This window comes from Mizuhopecten yessoensis, unplaced genomic scaffold (genome assembly GCF_002113885.1).
Source record: "Mizuhopecten yessoensis strain PY_sf001 unplaced genomic scaffold, ASM211388v2 scaffold11019, whole genome shotgun sequence".
NCBI lineage: Eukaryota > Metazoa > Mollusca > Bivalvia > Pectinida > Pectinidae > Mizuhopecten > Mizuhopecten yessoensis.
The window spans coordinates 457,647-475,979 of NW_018408838.1; the positions used below are offsets into that span (position 1 = coordinate 457,647).

General features: G+C 38.3%; 1 protein-coding gene across 1 annotated transcript; it reads left to right on the forward strand.

Moving 5' to 3' along the window:
- Positions 1 to 326: 326 nt before the first annotated feature.
- Positions 327 to 14,327, forward strand: LOC110464667. The gene is made up of 6 exons (XM_021520004.1): positions 327 to 427; positions 2,060 to 3,628; positions 4,043 to 4,193; positions 6,905 to 6,969; positions 11,636 to 13,204; positions 13,676 to 14,327. Exons 2-6 carry the CDS (start codon positions 2,079 to 2,081, stop codon positions 13,827 to 13,829), a joined length of 3,489 nt encoding a protein of 1,162 aa, XP_021375679.1. The 5' UTR covers positions 327 to 427; positions 2,060 to 2,078; the 3' UTR covers positions 13,830 to 14,327.
- The last annotated feature ends 4,006 nt before the right edge of the window (positions 14,328 to 18,333 follow it).

Consider the following 18,333-nt stretch of genomic DNA (forward strand, 5'->3'; position numbering starts at 1 on the left):
TACTAATGTTCATTTCAGTAATCGGAATGAAATCGACTAATAAACTAGTAAATATCTCTCTCACCTGTTGTCAGACCATTTTTTTATGACCATACAATCCTTCGAGTTCAGAATTAAGACTGCTAAAATATACTACATACCTTGTTCGTGTTAACCTAACGCACGCAGAAACATGTGATGTCACATACATTAGCATAGTGACTCAAAATTATATATATTGGACATCAGAAACACGTGTGTACGTGAATATTTATATATTAAAAACACGCGGGTACATATACATTTACACAGTCTCTCAATATTCCAACATCAGAAACACGTTGGTACATAGAAAATGTGGATATACAACCTGGTTATCTCCCCTGTAGTCGCTATCGCTTTGCAGACAACGACAAACCGATTATTGCTGATCTTCGGGATAACTTGGGTAGGTAATATATGTCTCAGCATGAACGGTATTATAATTTTAAATTTTTGTTTTGTTTTGCTTTACTCAACATGTTACTAAAAATGTAAGATAGTATAATAAGCAACACAGTGCAGCACAGCCACAGTATCAATGATTAGTAAAATAAGGCTTATCAGCGGTTAAAGAGAAATCATACAGCGTCCACAACCACTTATGTGTTGGGGTCCTGTGTATGCTAGTGTATGTTTTGTGACTTATTGTCAAATTCATTTGTGTATGCTTTATGAACTATTTCTATATTAATTTTCATATATTCATGTACTTTGCCTATGGGTGTTTTTTTTGATGTACTGTGTAATTATGTATAGCTAAGCAAATGCCGTGTATTATGTATATCATTAGCCCGAAGGACAAAAAATGTAAATCAATGTTCATGGCAAAGCATGAGCATAAAAAGCTAATAATAGAACATGCACATTAGGGTTAATGACATAGCATGCGCATGACAACCCTATGCCAGTATATGTGCATCAGGATTAACGGAGGACATAAGCATTGGTGTTGTAATGACAGATCATGAGCACGTTCAGACATTGTTTGATAATTGTAAAATTTAAACAAATAAGATGCGCCACATATAAATCATCGAGGGTGGACCTACCTTAAATGAGACGATCATTTACATTGGACAATTTTGCTGATACATGTTAATACGTTTGCGAATAGGACATGTATACAGTAGCACTTTGTATGTTACAAAAGATATGACATAAATAAGCTGCACAGAGGTTCACGATTGGGAACGTCATCATAAACAGGCATGATCCTTTTTTTAGATTTTATTTTCAATTATTGAAGGTGAAGGTTATAGCAATACACACTTGCTCATACAGGGGCTGACTACTTTAAATAGATACTATAATGTTTATAAACAGTATTGGTTATGTCTGACGTAAATGATTTATATTATCAACATATCGATGATAACAATATGTTATACAAGCTGAAGCTGATAGAATGAGGGTAAGACCAGACGTGATAGCATCATCACAAGATAGTAAGTGTTTAGCTGTCCCTGAATTTGACACCACTGATAACCACCAAGTCCGATGTCACTGGGTAAGATACGCAGCACACACCAGTATTTAACACGAACAATGTGGGGCTCGAGACACTCCACAGTCCTAATCGGTACTCGCACACGAAAATTAGACAAAAATGACAGAGATTTTACCCAGACAAAGTCGCACACGGGCAGACTCACGCATATAGTACAAACCAATAATATCATTCATTTGATAAAATGCCTTAAAAAATACATAAAATATTCAAAGCTGGTTTCTAGCGTGATATTTAATATAAAAATGACAAAAATGAAGTTACATTTGCAAACACTAAAAGCCCTTAAAAAGGTCATCATACTAAACAAAACAGTGGTAGTTTGTTCAAATGCAAAACGTTATGGTTTTAACACTTTACTCTCAACATATGTTTAATGTTTAATTTACTTCTTTCTGTACAGTCAATATCGTATGTGGCAAGGAAGATCGATATATAGATGATTATACTCACCGGAAATATATTCGACAATCACATATACGTTTGTTTGACCTGTCCTGGATTACAATGTAAATTCGTTTTTACTTCCAGAATAGGGTCAAACCTCACGATGACTGCCGCTACATGGCTGTTACAATTAACGTGTATGCTTACAATTAGTTCAACACTAACGGAGAGTATGGAGACGAAGACTATACAGACTCCCTCGGGGAAGATGATGGGTCTAAAGGTCGATATAACAACATTGAATAGCTTCGTATACCAGTTCCGCCGGATTCCGTATGCCAAACCCCCTATAGGTGATCTCCGATTCGCCAAGCCGCAACCAATGGCGCCATGGACAGACACTCTCAACGCCACATACTTCGGGCCGAACTGTATGCAGACTATCATTAATCCGGACGATCCCTTACTCCCCAACAAAACATTATCTGAGGACTGTTTAGTGTTGAATGTCTACGTGCCACCTAATACGACTGAGAGTAGCAAGAAACCTGTGATACTCTACATCCATGGCGGGAGTTATATAGCAGGCGCTGGAATGCTTTACGACGGTTCCTGTCTTGCTATATACGGCGACCAGGTAGTGGTTACTATTAACTACCGACTCGGTATCTGGGGCTTCCTTACGACGGGTGACTCCAACTGTCCCGGAAACTTCGGACTGTGGGACCAACGACTAGCTATGCAGTGGGCCAAGGCCAACATTCAGGCATTTGGTGGCGATCCCGACCTTATTACTATCTTTGGGGAATCTGCAGGCGGCTTTAGTGTTGCTATTCATTCTATATCGCCTATCAACAAGGGCTTGTTCAAGAGGGCCATGTCTCATAGTGGCACAGCTAATTCGTTTTTTGCCGTCGCGCAAAGTAAGTTAGCTAAATTAGCACAAATTGGAATGGGCCTTTTTGTTAAGTGTTTTGATGTAGAAAATAGTGCCAAGTTTTTACAATGCATGCGAACAAAGAGCTCCCAGGAGTTGCTCGTGGTTTCTGTCAACGTTGCTAATATAACATTTAATGACATACACCATCTGCACTACGCACTGCCCCTGGCACCTGTTGTAGATGGTGAATTCATCACAGAAAATCCTGCAAAAATCTTGAACGACCCTACTAGTCCAGGGATGCAGTTTTTCCGATCGCTTGATTACGTAGACGGTGATGTGAATTCCGAAGGATCTCTCCTTTTTCTGGAGCCGCTTTATTCCTTTCAGAAACCAAATCATTTTAATATATCGGAGGGAATACCTTATAGGATATTGTGTGATGACGTCATCGAAACCATAGTGAAGGAGTTTTTCAATAACAATCGCACCCTTAGGTATGTTGCTTGTTCCAGATACAAGTCCGCGAGTGGGGATGGTGTCGACCAAAGCCGACTTGCTGTTAACTTGTTTAGCGACATCTTCTTCTTCACACCCGGCGTATTGACACTGAACGCACATGCTGGTGGCACCAGAAGTACTTACCAGTGGCTGTTTTCTCGAAAGAGCAAATACGGTTTCGGTTTTCCATATCCCAAGTGGTTTACTGGAGCAGGTCACGCTGGAGAGTTAGCCTTCCTGTTCGGGATAATACGAGACCCGGACACGGGACCCTCAGACAAAATCCTGGCGGAACAGATGATGTCTTACTGGTCCAACTTTGCAAGGACAGGGTAGGTTCTACGTTTAATAGTAAGTCATATTGTGAAAGTTAATGGTAGAAAACAGAAAATGTGTACTTACGTAAAAACGGCATAAGTACTACTGGTCAAGTACAGTGAAGCACTTAACCATAGAAAGCAGGATTAAGGTAAAACATATGACAAAAACTTCTAGTCAATGTCAAGGTTAAACAAACGAGGCAAGGACGGGGTAAATCATCTACTGACTAGATTTCGTATATCTGTATGTGTCTGAATTTAGAATTGCTCCAACAGCAGTACTTGTGTCCAAGTTAAGAATCGTCCTCGTGTTGAATTTCTTGAGCCCCGGTATTGAATTGCCAACTAAAACTGTCATCGATTTAATAATCTCTTTATATAATCATAATAAGATGAAGTGATTGATTATGCTTACGTGCTTTTCAGGAACCCCAATACAGGGTTAGCAGTGAAGGTCCAGTGGCCAGAATATAATGTCCAAGATGGCCGATATATCAGTCTGAACGCGACAATAAGTTCCGAGGAGGGACTATACAAAGACATAATCGACTTTTGGGTATCCGTGTTGCCGAAAGCGTAAAAGCACGTCACCTCCATTATTCTTCACGCTGCCTTTCATATTTCTTTATGAGAGTCTTATTGCGTGTTTCCATGACATCTTTTCCCGCCTCTTATTGCAAAACAATGTCTGTGCCCCCTCCCCCACTCCACTAACGAACAAACACCAACTGTTAACCTTCCTTTCTATATTATGCTTCTTCCTCCCAACCACAGATACAGATGTGACCTCTCCCCTAACCAACCATTTACACGCGCCAATTTCTACCCTCCTTGCTATAGCTATAACCCACACACCTTTTCTCTATTGTCTACTATTCTGTTATATGTTCACTGCAAAGCATATCCGAAACAATACAGAAACCAGAATCGATTGTAATTTTATATAACTACTTCACCAGATTTAACGATTATCATCCACTTGCCCTTTTATCAATAAAACAATTAATTGTAACAACAGTCTTTCGACTTGTTTGTTGAGCGAACATTTGATAATACATATTACATATATAAATGCATGGCAAATTAGATATTTGTCAGTTTTTATTACCGTGCGTACGGGTTTGTTAATTCGTGCGCACTGTTTGGTAACTCGTGCGCACGGTTTGCTAATCCGTGCGCACGGTTTGGTTACTCGAGCGCACGTATTAGCAAATGTTTTACCATGTCCCTTCGGGGGCTCCGTAGAAACGCGTGGTTAAGCATGGATTAACATAGCCACACACTATTCTATATTAGAAACAAGTGTTACGCATTAATCAACCATATTCCAGATCGGAATCACATGGTTATGCATTTAGTGAAATCTTAGCTCAATATTTCAGATCATAAACACGTGGTAACGTATTAATTAACATACATGTAGTTACTCAATATTCTACACATCAGAAACACGTGTTACGCATTAAAAGTCACATACATACCAACTATTCTACATCAGAAACACGTGTACTCATTAAAGGTCACATAGTTACTAAATACTCTACATCAGAAACACGTGTTACGCATTAAAAGTCACATAGTTACTAAATATCCTACATCAGAAACACGTGTTACGCAATATTCAAGTTAATAATTATGCATTAAATAGCATTGCAACACAATATTCTGCACATCAGACGCACGTGTTACGCATTAATATACATCATAACTAAGTATTCCACATCAAAAACACATGGTTACGCATTTAGTCACATAGTTACTCAATATTCTACATCAGACGCACGTGTTACGCATTAATATACATCATAACTAAGTATTCCACATCAATAACACGTGGTTACGCATTTAGTCACATAGTTCCTCAATTTTCTACATCAGACGCACGTGTTACGCATTAATATACACCATAACTAAGTATTCCACATCAAAAACACGTGGTTACGCATTTAGTCACGTAGTTACTCAACATTCTACATCAGACGCACGTGTTACGCATAAATATACATCATACCTAAGTATTCCACATCAAAAACACGTGGTTACGCATTTAGTCACGTAGTTACTCAACATTCTACATCAGACGCACGTGTTACGCATAAATTAAAATAGCAACTCAATATTCCACATCGTTAACACGTGGTAACGTATTGATTACATGTCTAGCACAGTTACTCAATACTCTTCCTCAGGTACACGTGGGTAAATTGGGAAACGTGAATAATATGTTGCTAACTTTGCGCATGCACACATATCGCTAACAACCGGGCTATCTTCCCTGTAGTCGCCCTCATTTCGCAGACAACGATACACAGCTAATTGCTGATCTCCGGCATAACTGGGGTAGGTAATTTGTCACAGTATGCACAGTATTATAGTTTTCATATTTTGATTTGTTTCTTTTCTTAGCATATTTACTCGGAAGATAAGATAGACTTGGCATCATTTACGAAGATGAAAATGATTACATCACGATGTTATAAATTTAGCCACATTACCCATACAGTAAAATCTAAACAGCGGTTAAAGATGAATATAAGATAACTAAAGATAAATATAGATATCGTCACAACCACTTGTATTTATGCTTGTGTATGTTTTCGACTTAATGCTAGATTAACTTGTATACGTTTTATGACTTATTGTTATGTTACGCTTTAATGATTATATTTGTAAAATGCTGAACAGTTTTGTTTTATTTCTATTTCGTGTAGTTATTTATAGTTAAGCAAATGACGCGTATTATTTTTATCATCAGCGTGAAGGATGACGACAGAAATTGTCAATTAAGGTTAATGTCAAAACATCAGCATGAAAAGATAATGACACAACATGCACATCAATGTTAATGACATAACATGAGTGTATAAATTTGAAATAAAAACATGTGTATCAAGGGTTATGGCATGAAATGAGCATAAAAAGCTAAGACAGAACATTGAGCATAAAGGTTTATGACATAATATGAGCATAAAAAGCTAATAACAGAACATGCGCATCAAAGTTTATGACATAAAAAGAGCACAAAATTATATAATTTCAACATGTGTATCAAGGGTTATGACATAACATTGGCATAAAAAACATGTGCATTAAAGCTTATTATATTACATGAGAATGAAAACCTATATCAAAACATGCCTATCAAGGTAAATTACATAACATGAGCATACAAACCTTATGCCAGGACACAAGCCTCGACGTTATAATGTCAGACCGTGAGCACGAACATTTCAAACAATATAAGTTTCAACATGTAATGGCATAATTGTAACATGACTGTTAATGGTATACTACCCTCGTGTGACGTCACAGTCTGGATTGGAGGATACGAACACTTGTTTATGTGGGGAAGGGTGAGTTTTGTCCTCTGTCAAAGGAGTTACATGTATAATTCATAAATGTACATTCAATGTGGAAGTAGTTCAGCTTTTAGATTTTTACCATTTTACGACGTACAGTGTAAAAAAGCTTACATCATGTTTTATAGCCCGGAACAACTTTTTCACATGATATCTAAATTAATTATATATCGTTTAAATATTAATCATGCATTTTATCATTGACTTCAATGTGTTTTTTTGGATGAAGATTTGATAAAGGAATCGATTTTCTTCTAAAATAATAGCGCCTGAGGGCCCTTTTAATCTAGATACCCTGGTTTGGAACGTAGTCAGGTGTTTTATGGACGTTTCTTGCACTTTAAATATTGTTTGATAATTTTAAGAATAAAACGAAACAAGATGCGTCACATGGGGGTTGGACCTACCTTAATTGTGACGACCATTTACAGTTGACTAGTTTGCCGATATCTATATCAACACTACATTCCTATAGGACCTGCATACAGGAGCACTCTTAACGGCGACGTCAATGTTATTCGTTCCAAAAGATCAAATATAAATATGCTTCATAGATTTTCCCGATTGAAAACTGCATAATAACCAGTAATATACCTTCTGTACAGAAATGCCGATGTTCACTCAAACGATTTGTCCTTTTTGGAGCTTTATTTTCAATTATTGAAGTAAAAGAAAAAATCTCATATAAGGGATTCATCTTTCTGAATATATACTATAAAAGTTTGTGTATACATGTTTAATTGGTTGTCAAACATGACCTTTAATCAAATATTAACGTAAATGATTAAGTCCACTTATCGACAATAACAATGGGTTATACAAACTAAAGCTGATAGTACGAGGGTAAGGTCAGGCACGATAGCATCATCACAAGATAGTAAGTGCTTACGTGTCCCTGAATTCGACACCACTGATAAACTCAGAGTATTGCTCACAGTTGTTTGTCGACGTCTATATTTCAGTCAGAGACTACAATTGAAGTCCGAAGTCTTTGGTTACGATACGCAGTGAACTACACGTCGTCAGTGTTATATAGCAGTGCAGTGGGATCAGACATATTTTAATATCACTACCTTCCCAAAGTTTTAATTTGTTAGGGGACCAAACACTAGTATTTAATATAAACAAATAGCCGTAACTCTGTACTGTATATAGTAGGGTACGAGACATTCCGTTATCCAAATTAGTACTCGAACAAAACATTTGGCAAAGATGGAAGAGATTTGACCGGGACAAAGTGCCACACAGGCAGACTTACGCATGTAGTAGGTGTAGACCTACACCGTATCAAGAATAAAATCGAAATTCTCAAAAGGTCCGAATTTTCCCCAAAACACGAATGTTGTCAAACTAACAATGAATTGAAGGATCAATTATGATGCTACCAAAACTAGGGATCATATGCTACAATATACATGTAAAAACCCTTGCTATGGTGAGGTATCGGATATTTACAGATAAATCAACAACCAGAAGCCATCTCAAACAAAGATGTTTTACAGACAAAAAATGTGTTCATCTTAGAATAAAAATATCTTACAACTTTTGTATAACAAACATATTTTGATTACAGATGGACTAGGTTTTGAACATATTCAAAGAGGGGATCAAATGACTATATGGTCTAAACTTCATAATTCATGGCTAGATGCATGTTGATAGTCTAATCATTGTGACTGAAAACTGTCAGAAAAGAACAAAACATATTTGATGAACAGAGATGTCTGGAAAAGATTTGTTGGTTTATTCCTTTTCAATATGGCCACCAAAACATGCAGTCTAGTGCCCAATCAGTTATCAGAATCCCAGACAATTTTCTTGCAATATCAATGGAATTCAGAAATGGTGTGTTTGTTCGTTACTTTGTTTTTTTTTACCTAAATTTTAAAGTCAGACGTCCTATTAACAGCTGATGACATTTACAGATAATGTTTTGTAAGATGCAGGAGTATGAAACGTTTTCTAAAGAGAGACTTGAAAAAAATTAGGAAGAGAAAAATAATTCGAATCTTTGAGCTTGTTTTCAAACTGGTGATTCTAGATTCACACGAATATAACTTATTTCAAGATTTGTCGGAACTTTTTAGCCCTTGTTCTGGATTTTGAAGATTGCTATGATAGCAAATATAATAAAGTATACTTCATGCATGAACACAAATCTCCATAGATCTTTGACCAACTTGGCATATGCAGTAGTAATTTTTATTGGGTTATTGTCATTTTGTTTCATGCTGTATTGAATCAAAACAGTATATTTAGTCTGGCTCTTGTGCCTGACAACGGATGAGGCATTGAGAGTGCTGATACACCCATATTTCCTAATCTCCACCATCACCAAGATGTTCACTGATATAGCCTGGAGCTAATGATAACTGGTAGGTGCTGCACGTTATAGTCTTCAAATACTCCAAATTGAGCCTTTGAAAAGGTACTGTCTTTTCTGTCAGTTTCCGGTGATGTTTGATAAACTGGTCTCCATATTTAGCACTTTCTCAATAATATCCATAAAACAATTTGATATTAGTTGAGTTTAAAAAATGTCAAATGCTTAATACGGTCATGATAATAATCTACAGTCCATCGGGCTTTAGTGACTGTCCTGTCAATTTTAGCCTGTTTATCAGAGTGTTGCCACTGACCAGGCTTACGATATGAGGGCAAAATGGTATTCATACCACGATCAACGACAACATTGTCGTCTTGCTCCAACTATATGAGCTTGTCTATGATGTGTTTTTTTTGTAATGCTTGCATAGATAATTACGTTTCCTCTGGCCACAGTAAGACATTCCCCGAAACTTATGGTAAGCACTCTTTTTTAAATCTAAATATATGTACCATCTAGCTTGGCAGTCATTCTGTTTTCAAAGAATGTTTCTGAGAATACAGTATTGTGTAAAATGATATGTTCGATACTCAAATTGTTAGGACCAAGAAACACTCTAACTATTGATTTGTGCAATGCTTGTACTACAGAGTGAAAGGTTTTTGAAATACTAGACAGAGAAATTCAAACAAAAACGGAACTCTGATACCACGATATATCGTTTTTCATCTTAACCCAAAACAGTGAAACAGTATTTTGTGTAGTTTTGGTATCTGCAGAAAAATAAAGAAATGGAACCAAGTACGAATGGATTTTGAGAAACTGTTCTTTGGACAAACCTGTCCAAGCTTTGCAGCCAGGTTATCTAAGAGAGAACAATTTAGAGCGGAGGCTGATTGATTCTTCGATAAGATGTACGACACTTCTTTAAGGTCATCATTTTTGTCAGACGACTTACTTAATAATTGAGGATTCAAAGGCTTTTTTCCCTTCAGGTCTTTGCCAATGATATGAACATGAGCATACACGTGATGACGGAGAAATCACAATTTGTGTGTGGAAATTAGCTAATGCCTGTCACGTTTTGGCAGAAGTGTGGGGTTGTTTCTCTTCGAATTAAAATTAATAAAGCAAAGACACATTTTTTTGGTGAACAGGACCCGTTAAGCAGGTCCATGATTGTTAAGAGGGGAAAACTCTAGTATTTTCATCTTTCAAAAGTTCTATGTCAGTGTCTCTTTTGCACAGATACCTTATATAGTACTTCGGACAAATATTACGTCTTCATTTGAGCAATGTATGCCTTTTTTAGTCAGTTTATCCAAAAGCCGTTCATATTGTGGATTATTTTACATTTCTTGTACCTTTACATTTACAAGATTTCTCGAAGATGCAATGGCAACCTCCTCAAATACATTTACTTTTCCTTATGAGATGAATATTAACAAATGAATATGATATATCCCCTAAAAGCAATATAAAAACAAAACTCTGATGATAAAATGTATAAAAAATGATTGCAAAATGTATAAGAAAAAAATCTAAACAAAATGACAAGGCTATTACATTTGATCTCAAATTGATTGTTAACAAAGTCTTTACCAATCATGCAAAGTGATGAAGCGAACCTGAATTCGGAAATGTTTGTTACCTAACTTGCACTGAAAGGTTCATTGTAGGCTTACAACCAATCTCATTACCAATTACCTGTACTCATCTGCATTGCTTTCTGGTGGACGCCAGGGAGGTGTCTTAAGCCCTCACCTTTTTGTGTTTACATGGTACTCTGTTGTGCGAAATAAATACTTTTCACCACTTTTTTTGGACTGAATTTTCGCATACATATCTGAAATAACACCACTTCATATTTTGAAAAATGTTGGTATGCAAGGACAATAAGAAGGAAAAATCCTCTATTTTACATCAATCTTTTCACAAAATATTCGATTATTCTTACAATCTGGCTGATGAATATATTATTTCAACATCACATGAAAGAAAGTGTTCTTTCCCAAATATAATTATGCAAAAACTCCAGATGAATAAGGGATTGAAAAAAGTTACTACAGCAGAATACATCTTGTAGCATTTCTGAAACGAAAGGTGTGAGGATGCATAGTCCCGTCGGTCAAATATAAAACGGTTACTCTGTTGTATCTCGCGAAGTAAAATGTATATAACAAGGAAAATCGATAGTTTAGACTTCGATGATTGTCAAAAGTATGTTCCACAGTCACGATACGTTTCTTTGATCTGTCCTGGGTAACAATGTCTTAATTCAAATATTATTCAAATTAATTTAGAACCTCAAGATTTTCCCTTTTTCTTTTTCAGAATAAGATCAAACCTCACGATGACCGGCGCTACGTGGCTGTTACAGCTAACATGTATACTTACAATTGCTTCAACACTAACGGAGAGTATGGAGACGAAAACCATACAGACTCCCTCGGGGAAGATGATGGGTCTAAAGGTCGATATAACAACATTGAATAGCTTCGTATACCAGTTCCGCCGGATTCCGTATGCCAAACCCCCTGTTGGGGATCTCCGATTCGCCAAGCCGCAACCAATGGCGCCATGGACAGACACTCTCAACGCCACATACTTCGGACCAAACTGTATGCAGACTATCATTAATCCGGACGATCCCTTACTACCCAATAAAATATTATCTGAGGACTGTTTGGTGCTGAATGTGTACGTGCCACCTAATACGACTGAGAGTAGCAAGAAACCTGTGATGCTCTACATCCATGGCGGGAGCTATGTGGAAGGCACTGGAATGTTTTATGACGGTTCCTATCTTTCTATTCACGGCGATCAGCTAGTGGTTACCATCAACTACCGACTCGGTATCTGGGGCTTCCTTACGACGGGGGACTCCAACTGTCCCGGAAACTTCGGACTGTGGGACCAACGACTCGCTATGCAGTGGGCCAAGGCCAACATTCAGGCATTTGGTGGCGATCCCAACCTTATAACTATCTTTGGGGAATCTGCAGGCGGATTTAGTGTTGCTATTCATTCTATATCTCCTATCAACAAGGGCTTGTTCAAGAGGGCCATGTCTCATAGTGGCACAGCTAATTCGTTTTTTGCCGTCGCGCAAAGTAAATTAGCAAAATACTCACAAATTGGAATGGGCCTTTTTGTTAAATGTTTTGATGTAGAAAACAGTGCCAAGTTTTTACAATGCATGCGAACAAAAAGCTCCCAGGAGTTGCTCGAGGTCTCTGTCAATGTTGCTAATATAACATTTAGTGACAAACACCATCTGCACTTCGCACTGCCCCTGGCACCTGTTGTAGATGGTGAATTCATCACAGAAAATCCTGCAAAAATCTTAAACGACCCTTTAAGTCCAGGGATGCAGTTTTTCCGATCGCTTGATTACGTAGACGGTGATGTGAATTCAGAAGGATCTCTCCTTTTTCAGGAGCCGCTTTATTCCTTTCAAAAACCAAATCATTTTAATATATCGGAGGGAATCCCTTACAGGATATTGTGTGATGACGTCATCGAAACCATAGTGAAGGAGTTCTTCAATAACAATCGCACCCTTAGGTATGTTGCTTGTTCCAGATACAAGTCCGCGAGTGGGGATGGTGTCGACCAGAGTCGACTTGCTGTTAACTTGTATACCGACATCTTCTTCTTCACACCCGGCGTATTGACGCTGAACGCACATGTTGGTGGCATTGGACGTACTTACCAGTGGCTGTTATCTCGAAAGAGCAAGTACGGTTTCGGTTTTCCATATCCCAAATGGTTTACTGGAGCAGGTCACGCTGGGGAGGTAGCCTTCCTGTTCGGGATAATACGATACCCAGACATCGGTTCCTTAGACAAAAACCTGGCGGAACAGATGATGTCTTACTGGTCCAACTTTGCAAGGACAGGGTAAGTTCTACATGTGACGATAAATAACATTTTCAACTTTCATGGTCGAAAACAGATATTGAGTATAGTACTGAAGTTCATATCAAAAACGAAAGTATTACTGGTCCAGTATAGGGCAGCACTTAACCATAGAAAACAGGATCAGAGTTAAACACATGGCAAAACTATTTATGGTCAAAGTAAACAAAAAAAAGGGACGGGTAAATCATCTATTGATTGGATTTCGTATATCATCCATTAGTTTAGGATTGTGATATAACCACAGCCCTTGTGTCTGAATTTAGAATTGTCTCCAACAGCAGTACTTATGTCAAAGTTAAGAATCGTCATCCCTTGGAAGTCCTGGAGCCCGAGTATTGAATTTCCACTTAAAACTGTCATCGTTCTGAATTGATCTTGTTTGATATAATAACATGTTTTAATAAACATTGTAAAGATGAAGTGATTGATTATGCTTACATGCTTTTTCAGAAACCCCAACACAGGGCTAGCAGTGAAGGTCCAGTGGCCAGAATACAATGTCCAAGATGGCCGTTATATAAGTCTGAACACAACGATAAGTACTGAAGAGAGACTATACAAAGACAGAGTGGACTTTTGGGCATCCGTGTTGCCGAAGGCGTAATATCACCACATCTCAATTATTCTCCACCCTGTCTATTATGTTCCTTTATAATTGTCTAATTGTGTCTTTCCAGTACACCTATTCCTGCCTGATATTGCAAAACAATAGCTGTACGTCCTTCTCCGCTCCAACCACGAATTAACACTAATTATCAACATTGCGCTCTATATTATGCCCCCTCTTCCACCTAACCACAAACACGCCAATTCTGACCCTCCGTGCTATTGTTGTGCTCACCACACCCATTATCGGCTGTCCGTGCAATTGTTGTGCTCACCACACCCATTATCCGCTGTCCGTGCTATTGTTGTGCTCACCACACCCAGTATCGGCTGTCCGTGCTATGTACCCACGAGGCCTATCCTCTCTTGTTTGCTATACGTTCATATATAGGTGCTACAAAACTTATCCGGAACAACAAGGAAAACAGAATTAATTGTTATATGATATAACTACTTCACAAGAAATAACGCTTATTTTCAACACACCATTTTACTAATAAAACTTTTACTTATTACAACAGTCTTTCGGGTTGTTTATTGAAAGAATATTATCAGATAACACATTTTATATAAAACTGCATTGTATATGACAAAACTGTTTGTGTGCATTCAGCGAAGCTCTGAGAGTCTGGCTGTAGTCGTTTTGTATTGAGTAGACATCTGACACTCGGACTGTAGTAGTTGTGTATTGAGTAGACCTCTAACAGTCCGACTGTAGTAGTTGTGTATTGAGTAGACCTCTGACAGTCCGACTGTAGTAGTTGTGTATTGAGTAGACCTCTGTCAGTCCGACTGTAGTAGTTGTGTATTGAGTAGACCTCTGACAGTCCGACTGAAGTAGTTGTGTATTCAGTAGCCCCTGGACAATCAGACTGGAGTAGTTGTGTATTGGCGAGACCTCTAACAGTCGGACTGTAGTAGTTGTGTATTGAGTAGACCTCTGACAGTAGGACTGTAGTAGTTGTTTATTGAGTAGACCTCTGACAGTCGGACTGTAGTAGTTGTTTATTCAGTAGACATCTGAAAGTCGTACTATTGTAGTTGTGTATTGAGTAGACCTCTGACAGTCGGACTGTAGTAGTTGTGTATTCAGTAGCCCTTGGACAGTCGGACAGTAGTAGTTGTGTATTGGCCAGACCTCTAACAGTCGGACTGTAGTAGTTGTGTATTGAGTAGACCTCTGACAGTCCGACTGTAGTAGTTGTGTATTGAGTAGACCTCTGACAGTCCGACTGTAGTAGTTGTGTATTGAGTAGACCTCTGACAGTCCGACTGTAGTAGTTGTGTATTGAGTAGACCTCTGACAGTCCGACTGTAGTAGTTGTGTATTGAGTATACCTCTGAAAGTCCGACTGTAGTAGTTGTGTATTAAGTAGACCTCTGACAGTCCGACTGTAGTAGTTGTGTATTAAGTTGACCTCTGACAGTCCGACTGCAGTATTTGTGTATTGAGTAGACCTCTGACAGTCCGACTGTAGTAGTTGTGTATTAAGTTGACCTCTGACAGTCCGACTGCAGTATTTGTGTATTGGGTAGACCTCTGACAGTCCGACTGTAGTAGTTGTGTATTGAGTAGACCTTTGACAGTCCGACTGTAGTAGTTGTGTATTGAGTAGACCTCTGACAGTCCGACAGTAGTAGTTGTTATTAAGTAGACCTCTGACAGTCCGACTGTAGTAATTGTGTATTGAGTAGACCTCTGACAGTCCGACTGTAGTAGTTGTGTATTGAGTAGACCTCTGACAGTCCGACTGTAGTAGTTGTGTATTGAGTAGACCTCTGACAGTACGACTATAGTAGTTGTGTATTGATTAGAACTCTGACAGTCCGACTGTAGTAGTTGTGTATTGAGTAGACCTCTGACAGTCTGACTGTAGTAGTTGTGTATTGAGTAGACCTCGGACAGTCCGACTGTAGTAGTTGTGTATTGTGTAGACCTCTGACAGTACGACTATAGTAGTTGTGTATTGAGTAGACCTTTGACAGTCCGACTGTAGTAGTTGTGTAATGAGTAGACCTCTGACAGTCGGACTGTAGTAGTTGTGTATTGTGAGTAGACCTCTGACAGTCCGACTGTAGTAGTTGTGTATTGAGTAGACCTCTGACAGTCGGACTGTAGAAGTTGTGTATTGAGTAGACCTCTAACAGTCCGACTGTAGTAGTTGTGTATTGAGTAGACCTCTGACAGTCCGACTGTAGTAGTTGTGTATTGAGTAGACCTCTGACAGTCCGACTGTAGTAGTTGTGTATTGAGTAGACCTCTGACAGTCCGACAGTAGTAGTTATGTATTGAGTAGACCTCTGACAGTTCGACTGTAGTAGTTGTGTATTGAGTAGACCTCTAACAGACCGACTGTAGTAGTTGTGTATTGAGTAGACATCTGACAGTCCGACTTTGGTAGTTGTGTATTGAGTAGACCTCTGACAGTCCGACTGTAGTAGTTGTGTATAGAGTAGACCTCTGACAGTAGGACTTTAGTAGTTGTGTATTGAGGAAACCTCTGACAATCCGACTGTCGTAGTTGTGTATTGAGTACACCTCTGACAGTCCGACTGTGGTAGTTGTGTATTGACTAGACCTCTGACAGTCCGATTGTAGTAGTTGTGTATTAAGTAGCCCTCTGACAGTCCGACTCTGTAGTAGTTGTGTATAGAGTAGACCTCTGACAGTCGGACTGTAGTAGTTGTGTAATGAGTAGACCTCTGACAATCCGACTGTAGTAGTTGGGTATTAAGTAGACCTCTGACAGTAGGACTTTAGTAGTTGTGTATTGGGTAGACCTCTAACAGACCGACTGTAGGAGTTGTGTATTGAGTAGGCCTCGGACAGTCCGACTGTAGTAGTTGGGTATTAAGTAGACCTCTGAAAGTCCGACTGTAGACCTCTGACAGTTCGACTGTAGTATTTGTGTATTGAGTAGACCTTAGACCTCTGACAGTCCGCCTGTAGTAGTTGTGTATCGAGTAGACCTCTGACAGTCCTACTGTAGTAGTTGTGTAATGAGTAGACCTCTGACAGTAGGACTGTAGTAGTTGTGTAATGAGTAGACCTCTGACAATCAGACTGTAGTAGTTGGGTATTGAGTAGACCTCTGCCAGTCTGACTGTAGTAGTTGTGTAGTAGTAGTTGTGTATTAAGTAGACCTCTGACAGTGAGACTGTAGTAGTTGTGTAGTAAGTAGACCTCTGACGGGTCCGACTGTACTAGTTGTGTATTGAGTAGACCTTTGACAGTCCGACTGTAGAAGTTGTGTATTGAGTAGGCCTCGGACAGTCCGACTGTAGTAGCTGTGTATTGAGTAGACCTATGACAGTCCGACTGTAGAAGTTGTGTATTGAGTAGGCCTCGGACAGTCCGACTGTAGTAGCTGTGTATTGAGTAGACCTCTAACAGACCGACTGGAGTAGTTGTGTATTGAGGAAACCTCTGACAATCCGACTATAGTAGTTGTGTATTGAGCGGCCTGTAGTAGTTGTGTATAGAGTAGACCTCTGACAGTACGACTGTAGTAGTTGTGTATCGAGTAGACCTCTGACAGTTCGACTGTAGTATTTGTGTATTGAGTAGACCTCTAACAGTCCGACTGTAGTAGTTGTGTATTGAGTAGACCTCTGACATTAAGATTAGAAATATTTCTATTCCTGTAGATCTTCAACTGAAATTATTTGATGCACTTGTGTCACCTATTTTATTATATGGATGTGAAATCTGGGGTTATGAAAATACAAAATGTACCAAAAAAATACATTTACAGTTTTGTAAGGAAATTCTTAACATTCGGAAGAGCACCCCAAATTATATGGTACGGTAACGGGTGGATCGAAATTATCAAGTGTAATGTATAAGTTAATGTATAATTTGCACCAGAATTCTTTATTAAGTTTTAAATGGTTAACGTAAATACGAGATATTTTAAACAATACTGGATTTAATAATTTATGGACTTTCCAAATATCATGTACAATTAATAGACAATGCTTGAAAATTATCATTAAGCAGAGATTATGCGATCAATTCATTCTTTGGTTTCATGATGTTGAAACCTCCTCGCGAGGGCAAGTTTACGCCTTATTCAAATTTCTGTTTAATATTGAACCATATCTTCAAAGCTAAATCGTAATGATCGAAAAGTAATATGTAAATTTAGAACATCAAATATAAAATTTCCTATAGAAACAGGAAGATGGAACAGAGTCCCAAGCGAGGAAAGGTTATGTCCCCTATGTAATAACTGTGTTGGGGACGAATACCACTACTTCTACCAATGTACTAATGTATCTGTTGTAGCTCTTAGACAACTTTATATACCAAATTATTATTATGTCAACCCAACTTATATCAAAATGAAAGGAATGTTCTCAATTTGTAACACGGTACTCTTAACAAAAGTAAGTAAATTTATACAAAGAGTAATGAAGCTACTTAATATCTAAAATAATTTAGCTAAAAGAATTATTGAAATGGGTTGTTATTGTATGAATTGTATCATGTGTCATATTAT

What these genes read in the sequence shown, in the direction of transcription:
- LOC110464667 (XM_021520004.1), top strand. Translation starts at nt 2,079, where the DNA reads ATGACTGCCGCTACATGGCTGTTACAATTAACGTGTATGCTTACAATT. An exon ending in TCCAACTTTGCAAGGACAGG is followed by an intron (nt 3,629 to 4,042) that starts GTAGGTTCTACG and finishes CGTGCTTTTCAG; the next exon opens with GAACCCCAATACAGGGTTAG. An exon ending in ACTTGTTTATGTGGGGAAGG is followed by an intron (nt 6,970 to 11,635) that starts GTGAGTTTTGTC and finishes TTTCTTTTTCAG; the next exon opens with AATAAGATCAAACCTCACGA.